This window comes from Mustela nivalis, assembly GCF_964662115.1.
Source record: "Mustela nivalis genome assembly, chromosome: 14".
Taxonomy (NCBI): Eukaryota; Metazoa; Chordata; class Mammalia; order Carnivora; family Mustelidae; genus Mustela; species Mustela nivalis.
In genome coordinates this window covers 45,988,202-46,009,222 of record NC_139033.1, presented here as the reverse complement: position 1 = coordinate 46,009,222, position 21,021 = coordinate 45,988,202, and the positions used below count along the sequence as shown (strand labels likewise).

The following is a 21,021-nucleotide window of genomic DNA, read 5'->3' as shown; positions in this document are numbered from 1 at the left end:
TCTGGAGAATCAGATGTGGGAGTGGTGCCTCAGGGCTGCTCCTGGGCACTGTGTGCTGTGACCCAGGATTTAGAATAAAGTCATTCCTCCAGCATGTCCCAGAAACCTTCCCGGCATGTGGGAGCAGTTATTTTCCATGTGTTCTCACACACCTCATTTCTGTATACCAACTCCTGGATGTGCTGCTCTATACACAGAAAGGCATTTTACCCAATAAAGTGACTTTTTACAATACTTGCATTTTAAATAACTTCTATAGATCATATCATATTTAATACTTTAAATATGTTTTAAAATATTTGTTCATAACTTTCATATAATTTAATAGTTAAGTGTTAAAGTTATGTTCTTAAGTAGTTTTAACTCATATATGTATGTGTGTGTATATATATATCATACGCATGTATGTGTATAATCATTATACCGTACAGGGAATGATTATACACATACATGCATATGATAGATGGATAGATAGATAGATAGATAGATAGATAGATAGATTTAACAGAGAGAAACACAGTGAGAGAGGGAACACTAGCAGGGGGAGTGAGAGAGGAAGAATCAGGCTTCCAGTAAACTAGGGAGCCCAATGCAGGGCTCAATCCTAGGACCCCAGAACCACGACTGGAGCCAAAGGCAGATACCCAACAACTGAACCACTCAGGTGCTCCATTAAATTATTATAACATTTTATATAACAAATTGTCTCTTACTGACAAAATGAAATTGACTCTTTATTCTTGTGTCGTGAAAGAAATGAAGCGGAGTTCATAAGAACTAGGCATTGTGGATTTCCAAAATATCATACTCACCTTTTTCTCCCTGTTTCTCCATGTTTTGGAATTCCTTTGTCTGTCTTTCTCATCTGGCAAACCCAAATTTATCCTTCAGTACCCAGCTCAACTGCCCCTACCTCTGAGATTTTTCTCTGACCCTCACTCCTGGGGTCCCTCTTACTTTGTCTCTTAATTAGAACAACTAACATTGCATTCTAACAGTCTGTTTATGTATCTGTTTTCCCTTCCAAACTGTTGTGAATATCTCAAAGACAGGACTCTGTCTTTGTTACCTCTGTACCTTTTGTACTACAGATGCTGTGAAGTGGAAAACTACATTTCCCAGACTCCCTTGCAACTAGGGTATGGATGCCATTTAGGTTTGACCAATCAGAAGCATTTGCATAAGACTGAGTCAGAGTTGTTATCGGTGAAGAATAGCAAGGCTCCAGGCACTGTTTTGCTGGTGCAGAATGTGGCAGAGGTGGCATATCTCTTGGAAATTGCAGTGGTAGCAGCAGCCTCATGATTATATTCTTATGTAAATATATTACATTTATTATTAGATATTATTTATTATTATATATAAACTACAGTAGTAGCAGTACCCTCATATTATATTTATATATAAATATATATTTATTATTATTATATATTATATTCTTTCCCCTAAATAAATCCCCTTCCGCTTTCACTAGCTCAATGGATTTGACTACCTATAATTAAGAACAAGAGGTCAGCATGAGGCCACCAGAAAAGTCCATGACCTTGGCTGTAACTGACATCATTTTCCAGTCACACAACTGTAAGTGAGGTCTGGTGTCTTATCACAAAGATCATCGTTTGCAACCAGAGCCACTGGCACTATGTCCTTTGGAATCCACTGGGTCATCTGAAGCCATGATCTCAGGCTGCTACTAAGAAAAGCTCCAGATTCAAATGGTGCAGGAGTTAGTTAGGAGAAACTTACCCCACTGGTCTTGGGGGGCTAGAAGTCTTGCAGACACATCTTTGTTACGCCTCTAAACCAGCTACGTGATGTGGGTCAATCACTTATCCTCTCTGGGCCTCTGCTTTCTCCTCCTTAAAATAATAGCCAAGGGCCCACCCAGCACACAATATGATCCCTCAGTGCTTCCCACTCACTAACCAAACCAGAATGTAACTGTGGAAATGATGATCCACAAAGACAAGGAAGGAACTTGCAAAGACCAGCCAGAGCCAGCCCCTCCACGGTCTCCATCAGGCGCTCCCTGCTCACCTCTGCCAGACTCCACTCAGTCTCCCTCCCTGCTCAATCCCCAACCTTACCCCTACAGGGAACTGGGCAGTACAGTGATTCCAGAAGGTCTCGTGCTGTGTGTTTGGTGCCCACTCAGTGGACAGGCTTTCAGAACGGGGTCACATTTCTTTCCTGCCCCTCATAAGCCACCCCAGGCCCACCACGTTTATGAGCCTTACTTTCCTCATCTGTCACATCCACACACACAAAAGTGCCATTCATGTGTAACAGGGCTGAGAGAAGATATTGATGAGAAATTTGGGGAAAGTCCCAGGATAGTGCCTGGCACACACCAAGCACCCAAGAAATGCTCGGTCCTTCCTTTCTCCTTTCTCTTGCCATCAAAGGGCAAGAGTCTCCAGGGAGCCAGTGACCACTTATGGCCCTGCGGCTGGCTGATGGCAGAGCTGGGTCAGGCACGAGTAACCTCAGGAAGCTTCTCTGCCATCTGGACAGGCTGGCATCCTCCTTCCACTGCTATCAGTAAACCCCCTCCCCTGCCACTCAGCGGGATGAAACCCATGCTGCGTTCTGCTTGGACGTGGGGATGTCCCTGGTCACTTCTCTGCTGCACACTCCATGGATAAACTGTGTTTCTGAGGCTTTAACATCTGGACCTTGTTGTCCCTGGAAGACCGGCCCCACCCAGGGCTAGCGGATTCCTGGAGACAGGAACCACCTGTGAGCACCTTTCCTATGCAAACAAACCAGTGCAGAGCTCACACACACACCCCCCACCACTTCCCAATAGGGGCTGCTTTCCCCCTGCCCTGATCATCCCAGGGCCAGGTACAGACAGCTAGGGCAGCCCCTTAGGCCCCGGAGCCCGCTGAGATCATTCAGACTGACGACTCCCAGGCCTGTGTACCTGTCTCACCTGTTTCTTCCAGAGAAACCACAGTAGAGGCTCTTGCCCACTTTTTCCGTCACTCCCTCTGCTCCTGATCCCACATCCCGGTGCTCCCCAGGGTTTGGTGTGGTGTGCCTCCTGCTTCTGGGCATGACTACAAAACCCTCTTCCTTCCTGCCAGTGGCTTGCACGTCTGTGTGTCTCACCGTGCACGACTATAACGAAGCCCAGCCACCCTGAAAACACTTCCTTGGTACCTCGGCCAAGCCATCAAAACCACTCCCTGCCTGGGGCGAAAGCCCTGGTTTTCCCAGCTGAAAATGGAGATTATAGCTCTTGCCTGGGCTCTGCTTCTCTGGGCTGCACTTCTCCATCCCTGTGTCTAAAGATAATGAACTTAAGGAAAGGAGATTGTAACAAGGGCTGCCAAGTGTCCCCTCGCATTCTGCTTCTGACGGGACACCCAAGCATGGCATTCTGGGAAAAGCCGTGGTAATCCGTGTTTGGCCTGGACCCAGACTTCTATGTAGACATCAAAAATGAGGCTTCCAGTTTCTTTGTGGAATAACATGGGAAGATACTCACAGGACAATGCTGAGTGGAAAATGCAAGTTACAAAACTAATGTCCCAGAAGAATGGGACGTACATATGTGAATGTGTGGGGCAAAGGGACGGGCCGCAACAAGGCACTAATGGTGGGTTTCTTTGAGTAATGGGACAATGATCAATTTTTAAAATACTTCTCTGTATTTTTATGTTTTCTGTAATGGAGTTATGACTTTTGTGTTATTGGAAATCACCAATAAATGTCCTTTTATTGAAGACCTAGCTCTCCCTCGACACAGCTCAAGCTCCCCCTTAACCTGCTACAAGACTGAGAAAAGCAGTTTCTCCAACCTTCTCAACTCTATTAGCCTCTCAAGGTGAGTTAGTCACTGTCTCTTCTTCCAGTTCTCGAAAGACGATCTCTGCCTGGCTCAGAGAGGAGGGGCCCGGCAGCACATTTAGCACCTCGCAGGTATAAATAGTCTCAGCCGGTCAGCCCCGCAGTCCAGCTCATCTCAGATGCCATTTGGCTTCCGGCAGCCATCTCCGGGGCTGGCACCAAGCTGTGTCTGTCCTGCCCCTCCTCGGTGCCCTCAGGGACTTCGGGGGGGGGGGGGGGTAGGGCAGCCCTGGCTGCCTGACCAGAGGGTGACAGCTTACCCTAAGTGAGAAGACAATGGCAGAGGTGACCACGATGGTCCTCCTCCTCCTCCCCAGACTTGGGCTCTGGGTTTGCAGGTGGAAGAGGTCTCATTGCAGCATGCCCAGGGCCCCATGTGCATCCCTGCCAGGCTTTCTCTGCAAGCCTGCCCCTCAGCAGGCTCTCCTTTGGTCTGAACCCCCCTCCAGAGCTTTGTCGGGGCCATGGGGTCTTTCCTGGAGGTCATGGTACTTTGAGCCCTGGCACCACTGGCCGGTACAAGATAAGGTTTGTGCATTCGGCTTCCTACCTAACACTGCCCTTCCTCCCCAGGTGCTGATGGTGTTCAAGAGAACAGGAGCCCAGGGAGATCCCAATGTCCTACAAAAGCTTCCACCAGCCCAGCAAGCAAGGAAGCAGCCCCAGCTCAACAATCAGCACCCCTGGGCTCCTCTCAAACCTCGTGCAGAATCTCAGGGGACCACAAACTGGTTTATTTATTCCACACTGTGTAGGAACCTGGAAAGGGTATGACACCTCTGTGCAAATTAGGATAAAGTACCTTTTTCTCTGGGTGAATTAAGCCACAAGGCAGTCACATGACTTGTCAAGTGAGAGTGAGCTGCCTGACCGTTGGCTGGGTATCTTTGTGCAGTGCCCACTCTGCACAACCGTCTGTGGCAGGCTGATACTGGATTCCTTAATTTTGTCTTGTGTAATCCTCCCAACAACCCTATGAGGTAGGCATTGTTTCCCCCATTTTATACCAAAGACTCAGATAGCAAGTGGTAAAGCAACCCGCCCAAAGTCATTCAGCTAGTAAAGAGGGGCACTGGAAAGGGGACCCAGAGCTTTTAGGAGCCCAGAATCCTTGTCCTTCCGTCACTGCAGTACACTCCCTCTCCCTGATTCTGACAAGCTACGGTTATGGGGTGCGGGGAACAGTTCTCAGCGAGCAGCCCCCTCCCCGTCAGGGGGCTCAGTGCGACTTCAGAGCCAGGAGAAGCTGCCATCCCAAGACAGCACGCCACCCATCAGCGCACAGGCACAGAAATCAAAATCTGCAAAGTGCAGCCTGAGAATTCAAAGGACTGCCGTGTCTTCCCTAACAGGAAAGGAGAGACTCGAGAAGGGCTCAGCTGTCAACAATGGCAGGTCACAGGTACCAGGAGACACTCCCCTCCCAAGGTGTGAAGAGAGCTGGCTCGGACCCCTGACTAGATGCTTGCTCTCTGGGCCACGATTTCCCCATCTGTCCATGGGAATCTGCAGAGGTACGTGACTATCAGAGCTGGAAGCTAAGAAAGCCCAACGTTCCAAACACAACCTTGATAGTCCTTTGGTTAATCTGCTCCAGGTATGAACTTTGGGGCAGCGTCATTCCTGGCATCAGGCAGGAGCTGGGGTTGCCCCTCCTCCCCCCTGCGGCCAGAGGTTCTGCGGGGCCCCTGATTCAGTATCTAGACAGCCCCGGCAAGGGGTCGCATGTGGTGGCCTTCCCTTCTGGACCAGACCAGGGAGCCCTGAAGAACTCCCCTGTTAAAACCCAGCCCACCTCCCGGTGTCCAAACTAGCAGTGGTGGTCCGCTGCTCCTGCCCTGCTTCACCACCCTGCTGCCCCCAGGGGCCCCCAGGGGCTCAGCCACAGCCGGATCCGCCTGGCCTCCTCTTCCTTCAGCTCCCACCCAACTGATCACCCCTGCTCCCTCTGAGGCACTTCTCTCCCTTCCGGCACAAAAAGTGTGAGTCAGTCCTCTTTTCTCCCTGGAGGGGTGTCTCTGTCTGGGACCCTCTTCCTCGCTGTGTCTCTCTGGTTGCCACCAGCTTATCCATCAGAGCCTTCCCCGCCCTCCCTCTGCCGTGCCCACAGCCCCCAGCTCAGTCCTTATTACACTGCTCTCAGTGCAACACCTCCACCACCATGCCAGGCCCCTCGGGACAGCTCACCGAAGAGTTTCTGACCCACTACTACGTGCCAGGTACCCATTTAGGCCAGGATGCAGCGTCGACCCCTCCGGATAAAGCCCCCACCCTCAAGGACTTCCAGGACAGGAAACACATGAAATACAAATGCAACATAGGGTCAGGTAGGGATGAGCGTCATAAAAGTAAAGCAGGCGAGGGGACTGGAGGGCACCTGGAAGGGCAGTAGGAGGTCAAGGAAGGCCTCTCCGGACAGAGATGGAGCCATCGGCAGGGGTGCGGGAAGAGCATTCGAGAGGGAACGACAAGCAGACACCAACATGCTGAGGATAGACAAAGCCAGTGGGGCTGCAGGGACAGGGCTCTGGGGCCGGGGGTGCGTGGTGAGAGGAACTGAGGCCCAGGGGCGAGTGGCACTGGGTCAAGCTGGGCTGGGGGAAGCACTCGATACAGCAGTGCACTGAAGCAGCAGAAACGCACGGCCTGACGTGAAAGTTCCCTCTGGCCGCCATAGGGACGTGGGTGGCATGTGGGCTGGTGGACTGCGCCAAGAGGCGGCAAAGAGATGCAAGAGACAGAGCAGGACACGAGTTCCATATAGAATCAGCAGGATGTGCTGATGGCAAGACTGCAAAGGTGAAAAGGAATGAGAGAAATCAATGGTAGCTCCTAAGATTTTATCTTGGACAACTAGTTGGTTCACAGAGACATTGAAAGAGGAGGGAATGATGGAGATGAACAGCCTGGGTCTGAACCAAATCTCCTCGGGACCCGTGAAGCTGGCCGAGACTGTTAGACATTCAAGAAGAGATCGTAGGTAGCCAGTCAGGGTCACATGTCTGCAGCCCAGTGCAGACGTCAGGGTCAGAGATACATGCTCCAGGGTCAAGGGACAAAGGGCTTAGCGAGATCTCATGGGAGGGCGGCGGGCAGAGGGCAAGCCTGTGGTCAGCTCCGACAGACTTTCAGAGGGTGGCAGGGGAGACAGGCACCAACAGAGTCTGAGAAGGAGAGTTGTAGTAAGGAGGAGAACGTGGAGAGCCCACCGACAGGGGAGCCAGGAGCAGAGGGCATTTCCAGGACAGAGGGTCAGCTCTGACCAGACCTAATGGATGCCAAGAAAGAGAAGGTCCCACTGACCTCATGACAAGGCAGTCATTGGTGACCCTGACAAGAGCAGACTCAGGGGAGCAGGGAGGCAGAAGCCCCACTGGCGTGGGTTGAGGTGAGAACAGAAGTGGGAGGTCCTGCGGACAGTGACTGTGGAAGTGTGTGTGATGAGCACTGGTGGCCATGAGGTGAGGTCTTTGGGGGGTGATGAGGTCATGAAGGTGCGGCTCTCGTGAATGGGATCAGGGTTTTTATAAAACGGACCCCAGTGAGCTCGCCTGCGGTCTTCCCACCACGGGAGGGCACCGCAGGAAGATGACAGTGTGCACACCAGAGTGGGCTCCTACCAGAGCCCAACCGCGCTGTCACCCAGATCTCCAACATGCAGCTTCTGGAGCGGCCAGAGACAGTCTGTTGCTTACGATCCCCCAGATCTGTGGGCTGCCGTGGCCACAGCCCACCCGCACCGGGACAGGGAGTGCGCGAAGACTCGGTCCCGGCTGGGCAGCAAGAAGGGCATTTCCCCCAACGCGTGTAGAAGCAGCCAGAGTTAGAAGGAACATGCCTCAGTGTTCTCTGAGGTGCTGAAGCCCCCGCAAGGAGGCCCGCATGGGGAGGACAGCCTCTGGGAACCCCACCACCCCCATCCCTTATGGCCCTTGCTGTAGGTGATGTAGGCTACGCACGGGTAGGCAGAGTAAGAAACTGGGAAAGCCCCATGTGCCTTACCACTGGGCACCCCCTAAACTGCTTCCGGGTGGATGCTGGGTCCTCCCAGCCTGACCCCAGCCCCCTTTTCCTTTTCATCCTGGAAGCTGACCTGGGGCGAGTCCCTGGCAGTCACCATTGATCACCTGATCTGGAACTGGGGCCCACAGAGGGAAGTGCTCATACCCAGTGCTGTGAGTCGGGGTGAAGCTGGGGCCTGGCTCTATCCAGAAGGTCCCCTCAGGGAACCCCACTAGTGACTGAGCAAGACGGGAGCTTACCCAATGGGAAACCGGGGCACAGAACCATTCACCTAAGTGGTTATTTGTCCAAGAAACTCAATTCAGACTCAATCAAGGGCCACAAAGCTCGAGGACCAGGGAGACTCATGGGTCAACACCACTTGACATGTCCCAGGACACCCACAACCTGGCCTCCACAGACAGCCCCCTGCCCGCTGGCCACCAGAGGCCCTCGTCAGGTACACGGGAGGAGATGGGGAAGCTGCTCCGTCTTTGTTTGGCTTTTCCAGCATGCAGCCCAGAACAGTGCCAAACCTGATTCTCCACACTCTTCCCCACTTGGACGGAGCCCAAGGACTCCATCCCTCTTTTATTTTGTATTTTTTTTTTTTTTTTGTCCTTTCCCACAGACTTGAATCTTGACCAGAGAGGCTTAGGCTAAGCCAGCCCACACCCTCAGGTCAGGGGCCCAGACACAGGCCCTCAACAACAAGTCACCACACCTCCAAGTCCCTGGAAAATTCTTTCCCCTGGGGTCACCTTGCCCCCAAGGGCTCCTCTCTGAAATGTAGCATGTCCAGGAGCTGGTAGAAGGAAGCATTTGTTAGGTGTAGCAATCGAGAAAGCACTAAGCATGGGATGGGGGGGTAGGAGAATGACACAGAAGATGGGGGTGGGGAGAGGAGAGACCTTAAAGATGGAGTAGGACACTGAACCCTACCCAGGCTGACCTGTCCACAGCCCAGGAAGCAGCAGCCGTCTGTCTTGCACGCCTTAGCCCCGAGACTCGAGGGGAGGATATGTTGTGTGCCAGCTCCAACAGCCACCACCTCTAAGTGGTCACTCAGTTTCCTCATCTGGAAAAGGAAGGCACTAATAGGACCCACGTCAAACACTGGAGGGTGAGGACTGAGGGCAGGAACAGGTGCAGGCGCCCAGATCAGTGCCGGGCACACAGTCAGCCCTTATATCACTTGGCTGTGGCCATCACCTGCCAGGATCCCAGCCAGGTCCTGCCCTTCCACAGAAGCACCTCTGACCTCCACGCTGAGCCCCGGGTGCACTCGCCATCTGTGCAGCGCAATTTATTGCCTGATTATACACCATCTTGAAACAACTATGAACAGCTGACTACAGCCTAATAAGTGCTGCCCTGAAGCGCCGCTCTGAAACATCACCGCCCCAAGGCCCACACCGCACAGTACCTGCTAGACACACACACAGAACGCACCCAGAGTGCAGGGCTCCGGGCCAGGCCCTGGACACACACCCAGCTCCCTCTTCAGTGGGGCAGAGTCTCCTGTGTTATCAGTTTGGGGCTGACTCTTTTCTCCCACGGCTGGTGCTACCCTCCCACTTGGGAGGTCCCCTTCAGCCAAGCCTGGAAGGCTGGCAATGTAGGGACAGTGCTGTCCCAGGCGAGGGCAACGTGGATGGGCAGCAGCCTGAGCCAGCTCTGCTCTGGACCTCAGAGAGAGTGCTCTGTGCACTGCCTCTTGGCATCGCACCACAGCCCAGGAGGGCCAAGGCTGTACAGAATCTGGGAGAGGGGCTGATGAGACTGACCAGCCAGGCCACCTGTGGGTTGTATCTGGAGCAGGAGGGTCTGGAGGGCCCCGGCGATGCTTGCACAGGTGGTCCAGGCCAGTTCTTGGGATCTGGGGAATGCATGAGCAAACACGGAGAAGTTCGTGTGCACTTGCTGGAGAGCTGACTGTGTGTGAAATGATAGAAAACAGCCCTCCATGCAGATGCTTCTTACAGAATGTACAGTTAAGGGGGCTATCCAGGAAGGCTTCAAGGAGGAGGTGGAGTGGGAGGTGGATATTGACCGGACGATAAGGACTTGATGTGGAACAGGGTCCAGGAGGCAGAAGCTGAGTGAAGCCCTTTGTGCTGTGACTACGGGCCTGATTCAGGGTCAGCACCTGAGAGGACTCCTGGCCCAGCCGCCCTCAGCCCTCTGACTCGGTCCTCTCCCCGAGACAGGCTCAGACAGTGGGTGCAACACCGCCCACCTTGCAGGACTGTGACTGCTAAGGGCGCTACTGCCTCTCCCTGCCCTCTGGGCCCACCCTGGGAAGGCCGGCAAGGGGCCGCAGCTAGAGGGCTCGAGGCACTGAGCTGGCCCTAGAGGACATGGGCCCTTCCCACCCGCTCATCTGCAGTGATGCTCTGTGGCATCGTTTGGGAAGGCTTCTCAGCTACCGCAGGAGTGGATACTCTGCCTTCACTGCCTTCTCTCTCCTTCTGAGCCGGCCCCCTCCCCCTCCTACAGGCTCCCTTTTCCGCCCAGCTGCCCAGATTGCTCCAATGGTCCTACTCCCTGTTCTTCTCAAGAGAATGTTCTCCCATCAATCCGAACTGGGAAGGAGTTTATGATTCAAAGCGCTTCCCCTCTGGGGATTAATTTTCAAAGACAGTGCCAGAGACAGGTTTATCCAAAGGAATACATCACTAAGGGAGAATTTGGGAACCCTGAAATGTAAGTTTGCTTTTTTTTTTTTTTTTTTTAAACCAACAGCCCTTACTCTGCGCCTGCTTAATTCATTCTTTTATTCCAGTAACATGCACTGAGCTCCTTCTGCATGTGAGGTGCCAGTCTGGGTGCTGAGGGCTCAAAGGTGAAGGAGCGCCATCACTGCCTAGTGCGGGAGATAGAGACACAGCATAGCCTGGACCCAGGGAGAACTGTCCTCAAAGACCTACCCGCTCACGTTCAAGGCACCCACTTGCATAGCAGCATTTGCGGATTCAAATGGCTTCCTATCTGCTCACTACAACAGTTTCCCCAAGGACTCTCACGGATGCTTCTAGACTCATGCTTGAAATTAATAAAGCCATATGTCGATGTATATTTTATAATGCACACACTTTCTAACTTGGCCTGGACTTCCCCCAACTCATGTCCAAGGGGAAGACCTGACCGCAACTGTTCTGAGCACTGTCTGGCCTGGATTTCCTTTGTGGTCTTATTTGGAGTTTTCCAGACCGATCGTTTGGACCTGCTCCTTCTCCCATGGCTCCTGTTTGAATATACAGTTTATGAGTCATTTGCTTTTTCTGCCTCTCTTGATCCTCTGGTTATATATGGTAACTCCTGACTTCCCCTCCAACCGTGTTAATAATAAATAACACACTTTACCACACCACGACATACCACACAACTACAGAGAGCAAAATATGGCCTGCGCTGAATTATTCAGTGGCTGAATAATACCACAAAGCACATCACATAATCCGGGCGTGGAGAGCTGCTCACCGCCATGATGTTCTTTCCACAGCGACAGGAGACACCCCCTGCCCAGCCCTGCAAATCTGCTGCCAGGAGCTGTCCTACCCATTATGAAGATGGCAGAAGCTACTCCTAAACCGAGGTTAAAGAAAGAAAGAGAGAGAGAGGAAGAAGGAAGAAAGAAAAAAAGGAAGGAAGGAAGGTAGGTAGGTAGGAAGGTAGATCTCCAACATATGGTTCAGTTCTGATGACATTAACCATTATTTCCCAAACCTGCGAACTGTGCACATGACGGTTTCTCACATGTGTGATAGTACTTTGGGGGTCAACTCAAAATGGCGATCTGACATTGGAACTGTCCCAGAAGAAGCTGCGCTGTGTGCTCCTCACATTTGTTCTGTGACGAAGGGGGGTCTGGGTCAAACAGCTGCTCCCCAGGAGGAAATGAGCTCAGCGGGTGAGCACGCTAGAGAAAGGGCGGCTGAATTCTAAAACCAAATGGTTAGAAGTTAGTGGTGGCTCTGACTCGGCAGGGTCCGGGGGGGGGGGGGGGGGGGGGGACCCTGGGTGACTGGGAATGGGGTGGGGGAGGGGAGTGTCTGTCCAGGATCACTGGGAGGGGGGAGAAAATAAAAGGGAGGGGACGGGAAGAAAGGAGGTGGAAGGGAAGCAGGAACTAGGGAGCAAGAAAGGGTGGCAGGAAGAAAGAGGGGGAAGAGGTCAACGAAGAGGCAGAGAAAGCAGCAACACAAGGCTGAGAGAGAAGGAGAAGGAAAGTCTGCCGGCAACAGGAAAAGGGGCAAGTAGAGCTCTTGCAGGGTGTTCCCCGCAGAGACAGCTCCCAGGGACCTGTCCCATCTTGTCTTGCTCAGGGGATTTGCATCTTTAGCCAAACTCCTCGGGCAGCTCTTCAGAGAGTCCGTCCAGGAAGGCAGACACCCGCGGGCTTACCTAGATCACGCCCCCCATCTGGGTGGGCTAATCACACAGCAGAAAGGCCAACACCGGAGGTGCAACACTTAGAAGGGACAACTCTGGACACCCCGCTCTTCCCGGGTGACATCCCAGGGGCCGAGCGGCTGGCCGGGGCTCCACCACACATATATGGAAAGAACTGGCCAGGATAGGACCCGGGTCCCCGAGACTGGCCCACACCCTAAGGGCTGTCTGTGAACACTGCCCCCGCTGACATTCTTCTGACATTGGAACCACATCCTTAGTTTTTCAAAGCAGCGAACAGAATCATACACATGGGAGGGGTCCCTGAAAAACACATTACTTCTCTTCTGCGTCTTCTGTGGGGTCTGTTTAATGTTTCAATGTCAAAATTAACAGCAACAAAAACTCGGGCCATTTTCCCAGGGAAACAGACCTGAGAGTCAGTGCATCCTGAGAAATGCAAAAATTAAGGCGCCCGAACAACTTAATTGGCCCCTGGAAACCCTTAGCTGGCAAGTTCCAGCCACACCCAGAGAAAGTGTTCTGCCTTGTCTGAAAGACTTCCCCCCACTGCCCTCCCCGCCTTGAGTGTCCCCCAGTAGAACCCCCTGCATTTTATGTGTCCAACCAACCCCGAGCTCCTGGGTTTACAGAGTGTCTTGCGTTACTGTTTCGTGCCCAACCCGACAGCAGAGCAGTAAGGGAAAACCACGCTGTGGTCTGAATGTCAAATCTCATCATTTGACATTGAGGGAATGGTTCTTCCCTAGCCAAGGTCAGCCCCTCCTGGGGGCAGAGTAGGAACAGTCCGTGCAGTGGGACATCCAAGGAGCAGAGCCCAAGCCCCACGCCCACCCCGGATGCCACACATACACACACACACACACCTACACACACCTGCAGGCCGGCCTCCAAAACCCCTGCAGCAGGGGCGCAGCAAAAGCCCCGACTCCCAAGGAAAGCTTGAGACCCACACTCTGCACCCCTTCCTGCACCCTGCTCCCTGGCTGAGAGGGGCCGGGGCGTCCCTGCTGTGCTGTGGTTGGGTCCTAGCCCTCAGCCCTCGTGTCAGAGGAGACAAGGCGGGATGCCAAAACGCAGTGAGCTTTGAGCCTGCTTCTTCCCTGAGGGTAGTTCTGGGGGTGGACCGCAGGGCAGGGGCTATGAGGCCACCTGGGGACGGGGTTACCCCCCTCCCAGGACATTCACTGGGGTCTGTACCTGGAGCTGGAGTCACTGCCGCTCTGCACTGCTGGGTCGTCCGTGACATTAAAGAGCCCCGTCCAATTGGCCAGCGGGTCGCCACTCTGCCAGCCAAACTGGAGGCCTCTGGCAAGAAAATGAGGCAGTTGGTACTCAAGACTCACATACTCGGTGAAACCCATCTAACTAACAGCGCCTCTTGCTGCTGCTGTGCCAAGGGACACATCGCCCTGATCACACCTTCACTGGAGATAAAGCGGATGCCCACCCATGAGGGGGATGGTCATAAACCACAGCCCTGTGTCCTGTTCTCTGCTCACTTACACCCGTGCCCTCCTTCCGCCTCTCCCAGCAGAGCTGAGGTTACACGCTGTAAACATAGGGAAACTGAGGCTTAGTGAGGTCAAGGTCCTATGTGGTGCGTTCTTCATAGCTACCTCCTCTGTGGTGCGTTCTTCAACCCTCCCCCCACCACAAGGGAGACTCAGACCCAAAGAGCTGTCACTCGCCAGCTACAATGCAAAGCTTCTAATGAAATCCGGTGCTCCAAGGCATAAGGATACACGTCCTGGTTCGAGATGAGGGACTCAACACCCATGGTCATCTCTGCTCCATCCCCAGCCCTGCCTGCAGTGATAGCAAAGGAATAAATAAGGATGCAAGCATGGAGAGGAGGTGACAGGAGGGGGGGCCGGCAACAAGCCCACGGAAGAGGAAGAGCAGACGGGTAACTAACTCCCCCAGACCTGAGAGAGTGGAGCCCGGCTGTTTATGGGGCAATCTATTCCCCGTGCACAACTCAAGAAGGCTCAGAAATTGGGGGCCCAGGGCCACCAAGGGCAGGAGTACAGGGCTGAGCTGTGCCCCCCAGTCTCTACTGTCTGGACGCCAGGAGCACCTCCTTCCCCACTGTCCCACTGGGACGATCGCAAATGTCTGCAGAGGTTACCATGCGTCCCCAGAGGGGCCAAATGCCCCCAGCCAAGAACCACTGCCCTAAGACAGTGCCCACCTCACAGAGCTCCGGTGAACCTTCTGGAGACTGGCTTGCCCTGAAGTGTGAACAGGCAATGAAAGGCCACCAACCAGCAAGTGAGAAAACCTTAAACTTCAAAGTCAGAGAACAAAACAAATAGCAAAAAAAAAAAAAAAGGGGGGGGGGGACGAGCGGAGGTAAACTCAGGGGAAAAGAGACAAATAAGGGAGAAAAACATTTTTAATAAAACTCTTGATAATAAATAGCCTCTAAGCTGAGGGGAAGGGACAGCGATGGTTGTCGGAGCTGCTGTCCTGTCGGCCAGGAGCTGCCCCTGTTGAGCCGAGAGACCTGAGGGAAATCTGGATAACTCCCTGGCATCTTCCAAGAAAGGAGTGCTGTCTAGGATGTCCCCCAGGGTCCTTGACCAACGTATCAGGGAGGTGAGCTGTCTCCCCGATGCCCACCCAGATCCCTCCGTGGGGGTCTAGGTCACCCCAGTGTTTAAGTGGGTCCATGAGTTCTAAGTGGGGACACTGTGCAGACCACATGCGCAGTGCTGGATGAGGTCTGGGGACCCCCGCCCCCACCCCCACCCCTGGGGGCCCCTGTCCACAGAGGGAGACAGTGTGCCTCATCTGTCGCAGCTCAGGGGATGTCCTAGGTCCCATCGTAGGAGTCTGCTGCCTGCAGCACATCTGAGGGTCTTCTGTTCTGGGGGTTGGCTCAGGCAAAACAGACCAGCTCAGCACCGCGGGGGGCGCCCACTGAGGCAGCCCAGGGGGGTGTGGTCCCCGGAGCCTGTGACCACCCCTTCCCCACCCCCTCGCCCACTGGCAAAGCCAGCCATAGGACTGTAAATGCCTGACCTGCTATTATTGCCAGGACAACCCTGAGTTGACTCCATGGGGAAAAAAATAATAAAAGAAGAAAGTCATTCAGAAAACAACAGTACTTAACTTTTGTGGGAGGATAATCTATTGAATTATTCATTCCCTCCTCCATTCCAAGAAGGGAGCTGGGCTTTTTATCCTCTTACTTTAGGGCCCTGTGGGTTGTGGGGGCTGAAAGCTTCCTGGCTCCCTGAAGAAACTGTGCTAGGCGTCCAGGAGAGGAAGTCACGGCCTTCTGGTCTAAGAGGGGGACAGAAGATGCCTCAAGTCCAGGAAGCCTGCCTCCTGCTTTGGGGCTCCACCACCACATCTCCCTCTAAACAGACAGCAGGACCTTAGAAAGACCACAGCGTGGGGCACCCCCGGAGGCTGGACCCATGGCTCTGGGAGCCTCCGGAGAGCAGTGAGCAGACTGACTAAGGCCGGTGTGGCCCTGGGAGCCCCCAACTGCACTGTTCTCCACAAACCCGGAGCAGTGGGGGGGAGGGTGTGGATGGAAGCCCCTTCGGGGATGATAGACTCAGTTTCCCACCAGCTGGTGGATAAGGCTCAATTAAAAGAAGAGAAGGAAACAAACTCTTCCTTTCATACCAAGTTTGTGAAATCAAAGGTATGACTCCTTTTCTATCAATCATCAGCAAGTCGCTTGTGTCGTACCTCACAGCTGACTGAGGATATGTTTCCTTTATCTCCAAGCTATTTTTATTTTATTATACAGGCAGATATATTTCAAATATTTATTTTATTATTCTGTATTTATCAAAGAGCCCTGCCAGGCTGGGTGCCAGGGTTCAACAACAAACCAGTCGAAAAAGGCTCTGCCCCAATGACAATCGCTACCAGAGGGAGACAGATACAGTGACAATAAGCCAACAGGTGACACGATGTTTAGTGTGTCAGATATGGATAGTGCTGTGGGAAAAATTAAGGGTGGCAAGGGGGGATAAGGTGTTTGGAGTGGTGAGGGTACCAGTCCACACTGGGCAGTCGGGGGGCCTCTCTGGGAGGTAAAATGGAGAGGACGGGAAGTGGGTAATGAGGCAACAGGTGGCCCCTGAGGAAGAATATTCCAGAACCAACACCTGTGGTGGCCCTGAGGGGTGTGATGGCTTCTTCTGGGGCTGGCAAGAGGGTCTATGTAGTTGGGGCTGAGTGAATCAGGGCAGGTGACAAGGCCTGGGCTCAGAGAAGCAGCGCCACATTTCTGCGCTCCCTCAAAGTCATCTAAGAGGGAGGTGGGACCATGTCATCTTCTGAGGAGCCAAGAATTCCACTGGGCCACCTGGGAGCCTGCAAGTGCTAGGCCCTCCCCTACCTTCCACCGCTCTGGGTCTCCAGAAGGAGCTGGTCAGAGCTGCCAGGACCTTCCCACCCAGATCCAAGCGGAAGTGCCTGCCAGCTGGGAAGCCTTTTCAGTGGGATTAATGGGCATAATTATCAGGTTCCACATCCTCCTTTGCCTGTCCCCGTTCCTGACACACCAGTGACTCATGGTGTTTCTCTGTGAAGGGCTGGATGGTAACATACTCCCCAGAAGAGCCTGGGGGGGGGGGGAGGGAAGTAGATTCATCCCTAGGGTTCACCTGTGGGGACTTTCATTTGGGGCAACAGAAAAGCTGCTGCAGGTGGGGACTTGCTGAGAGAGGAGAGGAGGGGGGCCTGTACTCCCCAGTGGCCCTGCCCAGAGGTGGCAGAGGGTTGCCCTCCTTGAGAGTCCCCAGGCCTGGAATGCATGGGCCCAGGGAGCAGATAGAGGCTCCTGGATTCGAAGACCGTCCACTGCCCTGCAGAGGCCTCTGACTAAGGAACGGCTGGGCCGGGGCCCAGGGGTCTCAGTACTGGCAGTGCTAGGGCAACCTTGCCACCCCCCATTTAGGCACCGCAGAGGAGTCTGGGCCCCCCCAGGCCCACGTCCAAACCTTGTGCTCCCTGGGCTGGTGCTCCAGACCACCCCTTCCAAGAGAGGCTGCTGCAGGAGGAACACAGTGTGAGGGAGGGGTTGGGGGTACACCCACAACCTTCCAGCTGTCCTCTGGCACGAAGGCCCCCAATGGTGGACCACAGTGAACAGAGTGGGGACCCCCTGCCTCCTCGGAGGACAGTGGAACGAGGAGGACACATGGGGGGCCCCCCAACACTCATGCGTTCATTCACTCCAACTACTCTCTTACGAGCTCCCACTAATTCAATCTCCTCCATCTTATGACACGTCCCAGATTCTCCGAGGTTAGCAGCCCGCACTCTCCCCCCACGCTGGGGAGCTCCCCTCCACCTGAACTTCTCCAATCATTTCGTGCACCAGCCTTTGCTCCTGCTCATTCCTCTGGCTCTTATGGGTTGAACTGTGTTCCTCCAAAATTCCTATGTTGAAGTCCTCCCCCACCCCAGTCCCTGTGAGATAGGGTCCCTGCAGAGGTAATTCGTTAAATTAGGATGAGGTCATGCCGAAGTGCGGTGGGCCCCTAATCCAATATGACTGACTGGTGTCTTTATAAAAAGGGGAAATTCGGACACAGGAAGAACGCCACGTGAAGATGAAGCCAAGGAACGCCAAAGATCACAGGCCAACCAGTAGATGCCATGGGAGAGGCATGGAACAAACTCTCCCTCATAGCCCTTGAAGGAACTGACCCTGCTGACACCTTCGCCCCAGATATCTGGCCTCCAGAACTATGTGACAGCAACTCTCAGTTGAAGCCACCCAGTTCGTGATACCGTTACAGCAGCCCTGACCATACACTTGGGGTCCCTCTCTAATCCTCCAAGGTGAGACCTTACTCTTTCTTCAAGATTCCGTTCAGATGCTCAGCCCTGGCCCGTGGTTTCCAGCTTGGCTCTGTGGGACACTGGGGGACCCTTTGTGACTCTGTAGAGGAGGGAAGGGACATGGCAGAGGGTGGGGTTGAGGAAGAGGCACCCGGGTGGGAAGGACTGAAGCCCCTACTCTGTGCCAAACGAGTACCCACTTTTCTCCATGTAAGAGGCTTCATGTCATCTGAGGCCCTGGGGGTCTCTCTGTGCCTGAACCCCAGCCCATGTGGCACTTAGTATACAGCAGAGTTCCATACATCTTAGCAACCAGAGACTAGAGTAGTACTATCCAACAGAAATACACCAGGAGCCACAGATGTCATCTAGAATGTTCTGATAGCCACATTATAAAAAAATTAAAATAAAAATATCAAATGCATCATAAAATTCCATAGAACGAGCTACACACAGACACAAATGAGTACATGTAAAACTAGTATAATCTGAGTAAGGTTGATGGATTGTGTCGATGTGGATTTCATGGTTATAATATTGTACTATAATTTTGCAAGATGGTAGCAGCTGGGTAACAGGAGTAGGGTACGCAGATTCTCTCTGTATAATTTCTTACAATTGTATGTGAATCTACAATTCTCAAAATAAAAAGTTTTCTAAGAAGTAAAAAAAAAAAAAAAAAAAAGTTGAGGGGCACCTGGGTGGCTCAGTGGGTTAGGCCTCTGCCTTGCTCAGGTCATGATCTCAGGGTTCTAGGATCAAGCCCCGCATCAGGCTTTCTGCTCAGTGGGAAGCCTGCTTCCCCCCCTCTCTGCCTACTTGTGATCTCTGTCAAATAAATAAATAAAATCTCTTTTTTTTTAAGTTGAAATGAATTTTAATAATATATTCTTATTAACCTCATACATCTAAAATATTGTCATTTCAATATATAATAATTTAAAAAACCAATGGGATGGGTTACATCTTTTTTCATATTATGTCTTTGAAATCTATTTTTAAAAAAGATTTTATTTATTTGACAGAGAGAACAAGCATAAGCAGGGAGACAAGCAGAGGGAGAGGGAGAAGCAGTCTCTCTGCTGAGCAAGGAACCCGATGTGGGACTCAATCCTAGGACCCCGAATCATGACAAGAGCCAAAGGCAGACGTTTAACTGACTGAGCCACCCAGGCTCCCCTATGTCTTTGAAATCTAGTATGTATTTTATACTTACAGCACATCTTAGTTTAGAGTAGTGACATTTCCAGGGTTCCATAGCCACACATGGCGAGTGGCTATTATACTGAACACCAAAGGTCTGGTACATGCTTGCTGGATGAACAAACAGATGAATGAATGAATGAATGAATGAATGAATGAATGAATGAATGAAACAACCAACCAACCAATCACTCAACCTTAAGTAAGAGGAGGCGGAGACTGGACGTGCAGAATGGCACCTCCACCAGCTGGAGGCCCTGGGAGTGGGAACATCAGCTCTGCAAGCCCTGGTGGGTCAAGAAAACCCAGAGTAATGAACTTGTGTCAGGACAGCAACCCAGCCTGACACTGAAGAAAGAGGAAACACTGGGGGGAGTCTTGAGTCCTCTAAGCCTTCTTCTGGAGGGTTGCAGCTTATTTCTGGGGAAAGAGCAGAGTTGGTCCCAGAAATACTGATCCTCAGCCTGATGGGCCGGGAGAAGCGTGGAAAGCTGGTATACTGGGGGACCAGGGAGAGGCTTGGGTTCCTTTGCTCAGAGGCTCAGCAGGAGGAACACAGATCGGATACGATCTCAAGCTGGAGCAAGCACAGCACATTTGATTCTCCCAATAACCTTGGCACCCCCAATGCATGGTGTCCCACCCACATCTCCTGGCTTACCAGCCTCATTCCCATCTCCCATCTCTGCAGGACCCGTGGCTCCCTCACAAAGAGGACTGGCAAAATCTGGCCCGAGCCTTTATGCTGAAGGGCTGGCCCCCCCTCATCAGAGCTGGGAAAAACAACTAACCTCCCACTCACCCTCTCACATTACAAAATACTAAACGGGGACCAGAGAGGGCCCTCCGCCTCACAGTGCACCAGGGAATAAAAGGAAATTCAAAAGCCTTCTGTGACTCCCATCCCCTGCACCTGCAGTCTTAACACCCCAGCCTGTCCCCCAGAATCATCCCCTGGAATACACTAGCTCCCCAAAGCCCACATCAGGTCCTGTCAGGCTACTCATCAGTCAACTGCTGTCTCCTTTGAACCTTACAAGCTTTATCACTTATGCCACACAACTGCAAGTTCATTTGTACAGTTTTACATATTTTTCAGGTTTGTCTCTTTATGTGTGTGCGCTCTAAGCTCCTTAAGAACATGTACTTTATCTAATAATTCCTTATCACATCCCTTTATCCCCCCAGTATTAAGCTGAGTGCACATTTAATTGATGTTTGACAATAATTAGGAGAAGATTGGGGGTTCCTTTAAAAAAAAAAAAGGTATTTACTTATTCATTCATTCATTCATTTAGAGAGAGCTGGAGTGGGTAGCAGAGGGAGAGGGACAAGCAGACTCATGGAGCCCGAAACGGGGCTCCATCTCATGACCCTGAGCGGAAATCACGAGCCAGATGCCGAACTGCCTGCATCCCCCAGGAGCCACGAGCGGGTCCCTCTGTGTGCATCCATTTGTCCAGCAATTAATGTCAGGCACTGTGCTAGGTCCTGGGAATGCAGAGATGGATAATACGTCTCTTTTACGGGTCTTGCAGGCTATGTGACCTTATACAAGTTACCTGCCTCTCTGAGTGAGTTTTAAAGGAGGATGATTGTATCTGTTTAACAGGACTCCTGTAAGGATTACATGAAACAATCCTCACTTAGGATTACCTCCTCAGGTCGGAGACTGGCTCACGAACACCTAAGGAATGTTAATAATCCGTATCATTACCTGATGGATCC

The 21,021-nt window shown here is 52.5% G+C and overlaps 1 protein-coding gene across 2 annotated transcripts in view; it reads right to left on the bottom strand.

Annotated features, from left to right (window-relative positions):
- ST8SIA5 (ST8 alpha-N-acetyl-neuraminide alpha-2,8-sialyltransferase 5) overlaps positions 1-21,021 on the bottom strand; it is a 50,876-nt gene that overhangs the window by 20,167 nt on the left and 9,688 nt on the right. Inside the window, exon 2 of one of the 2 annotated variants that reach the window (XM_082699297.1) lies at positions 13,474-13,581. The exons of the other annotated variant lie outside the window; for it this stretch is intronic. Within the exon in view, the coding sequence (XP_082555423.1) occupies positions 13,474-13,581 (108 nt within the window). The remainder of the gene's footprint in view (positions 1-13,473; positions 13,582-21,021) is intronic. 2 annotated transcript variants of the gene reach the window in all.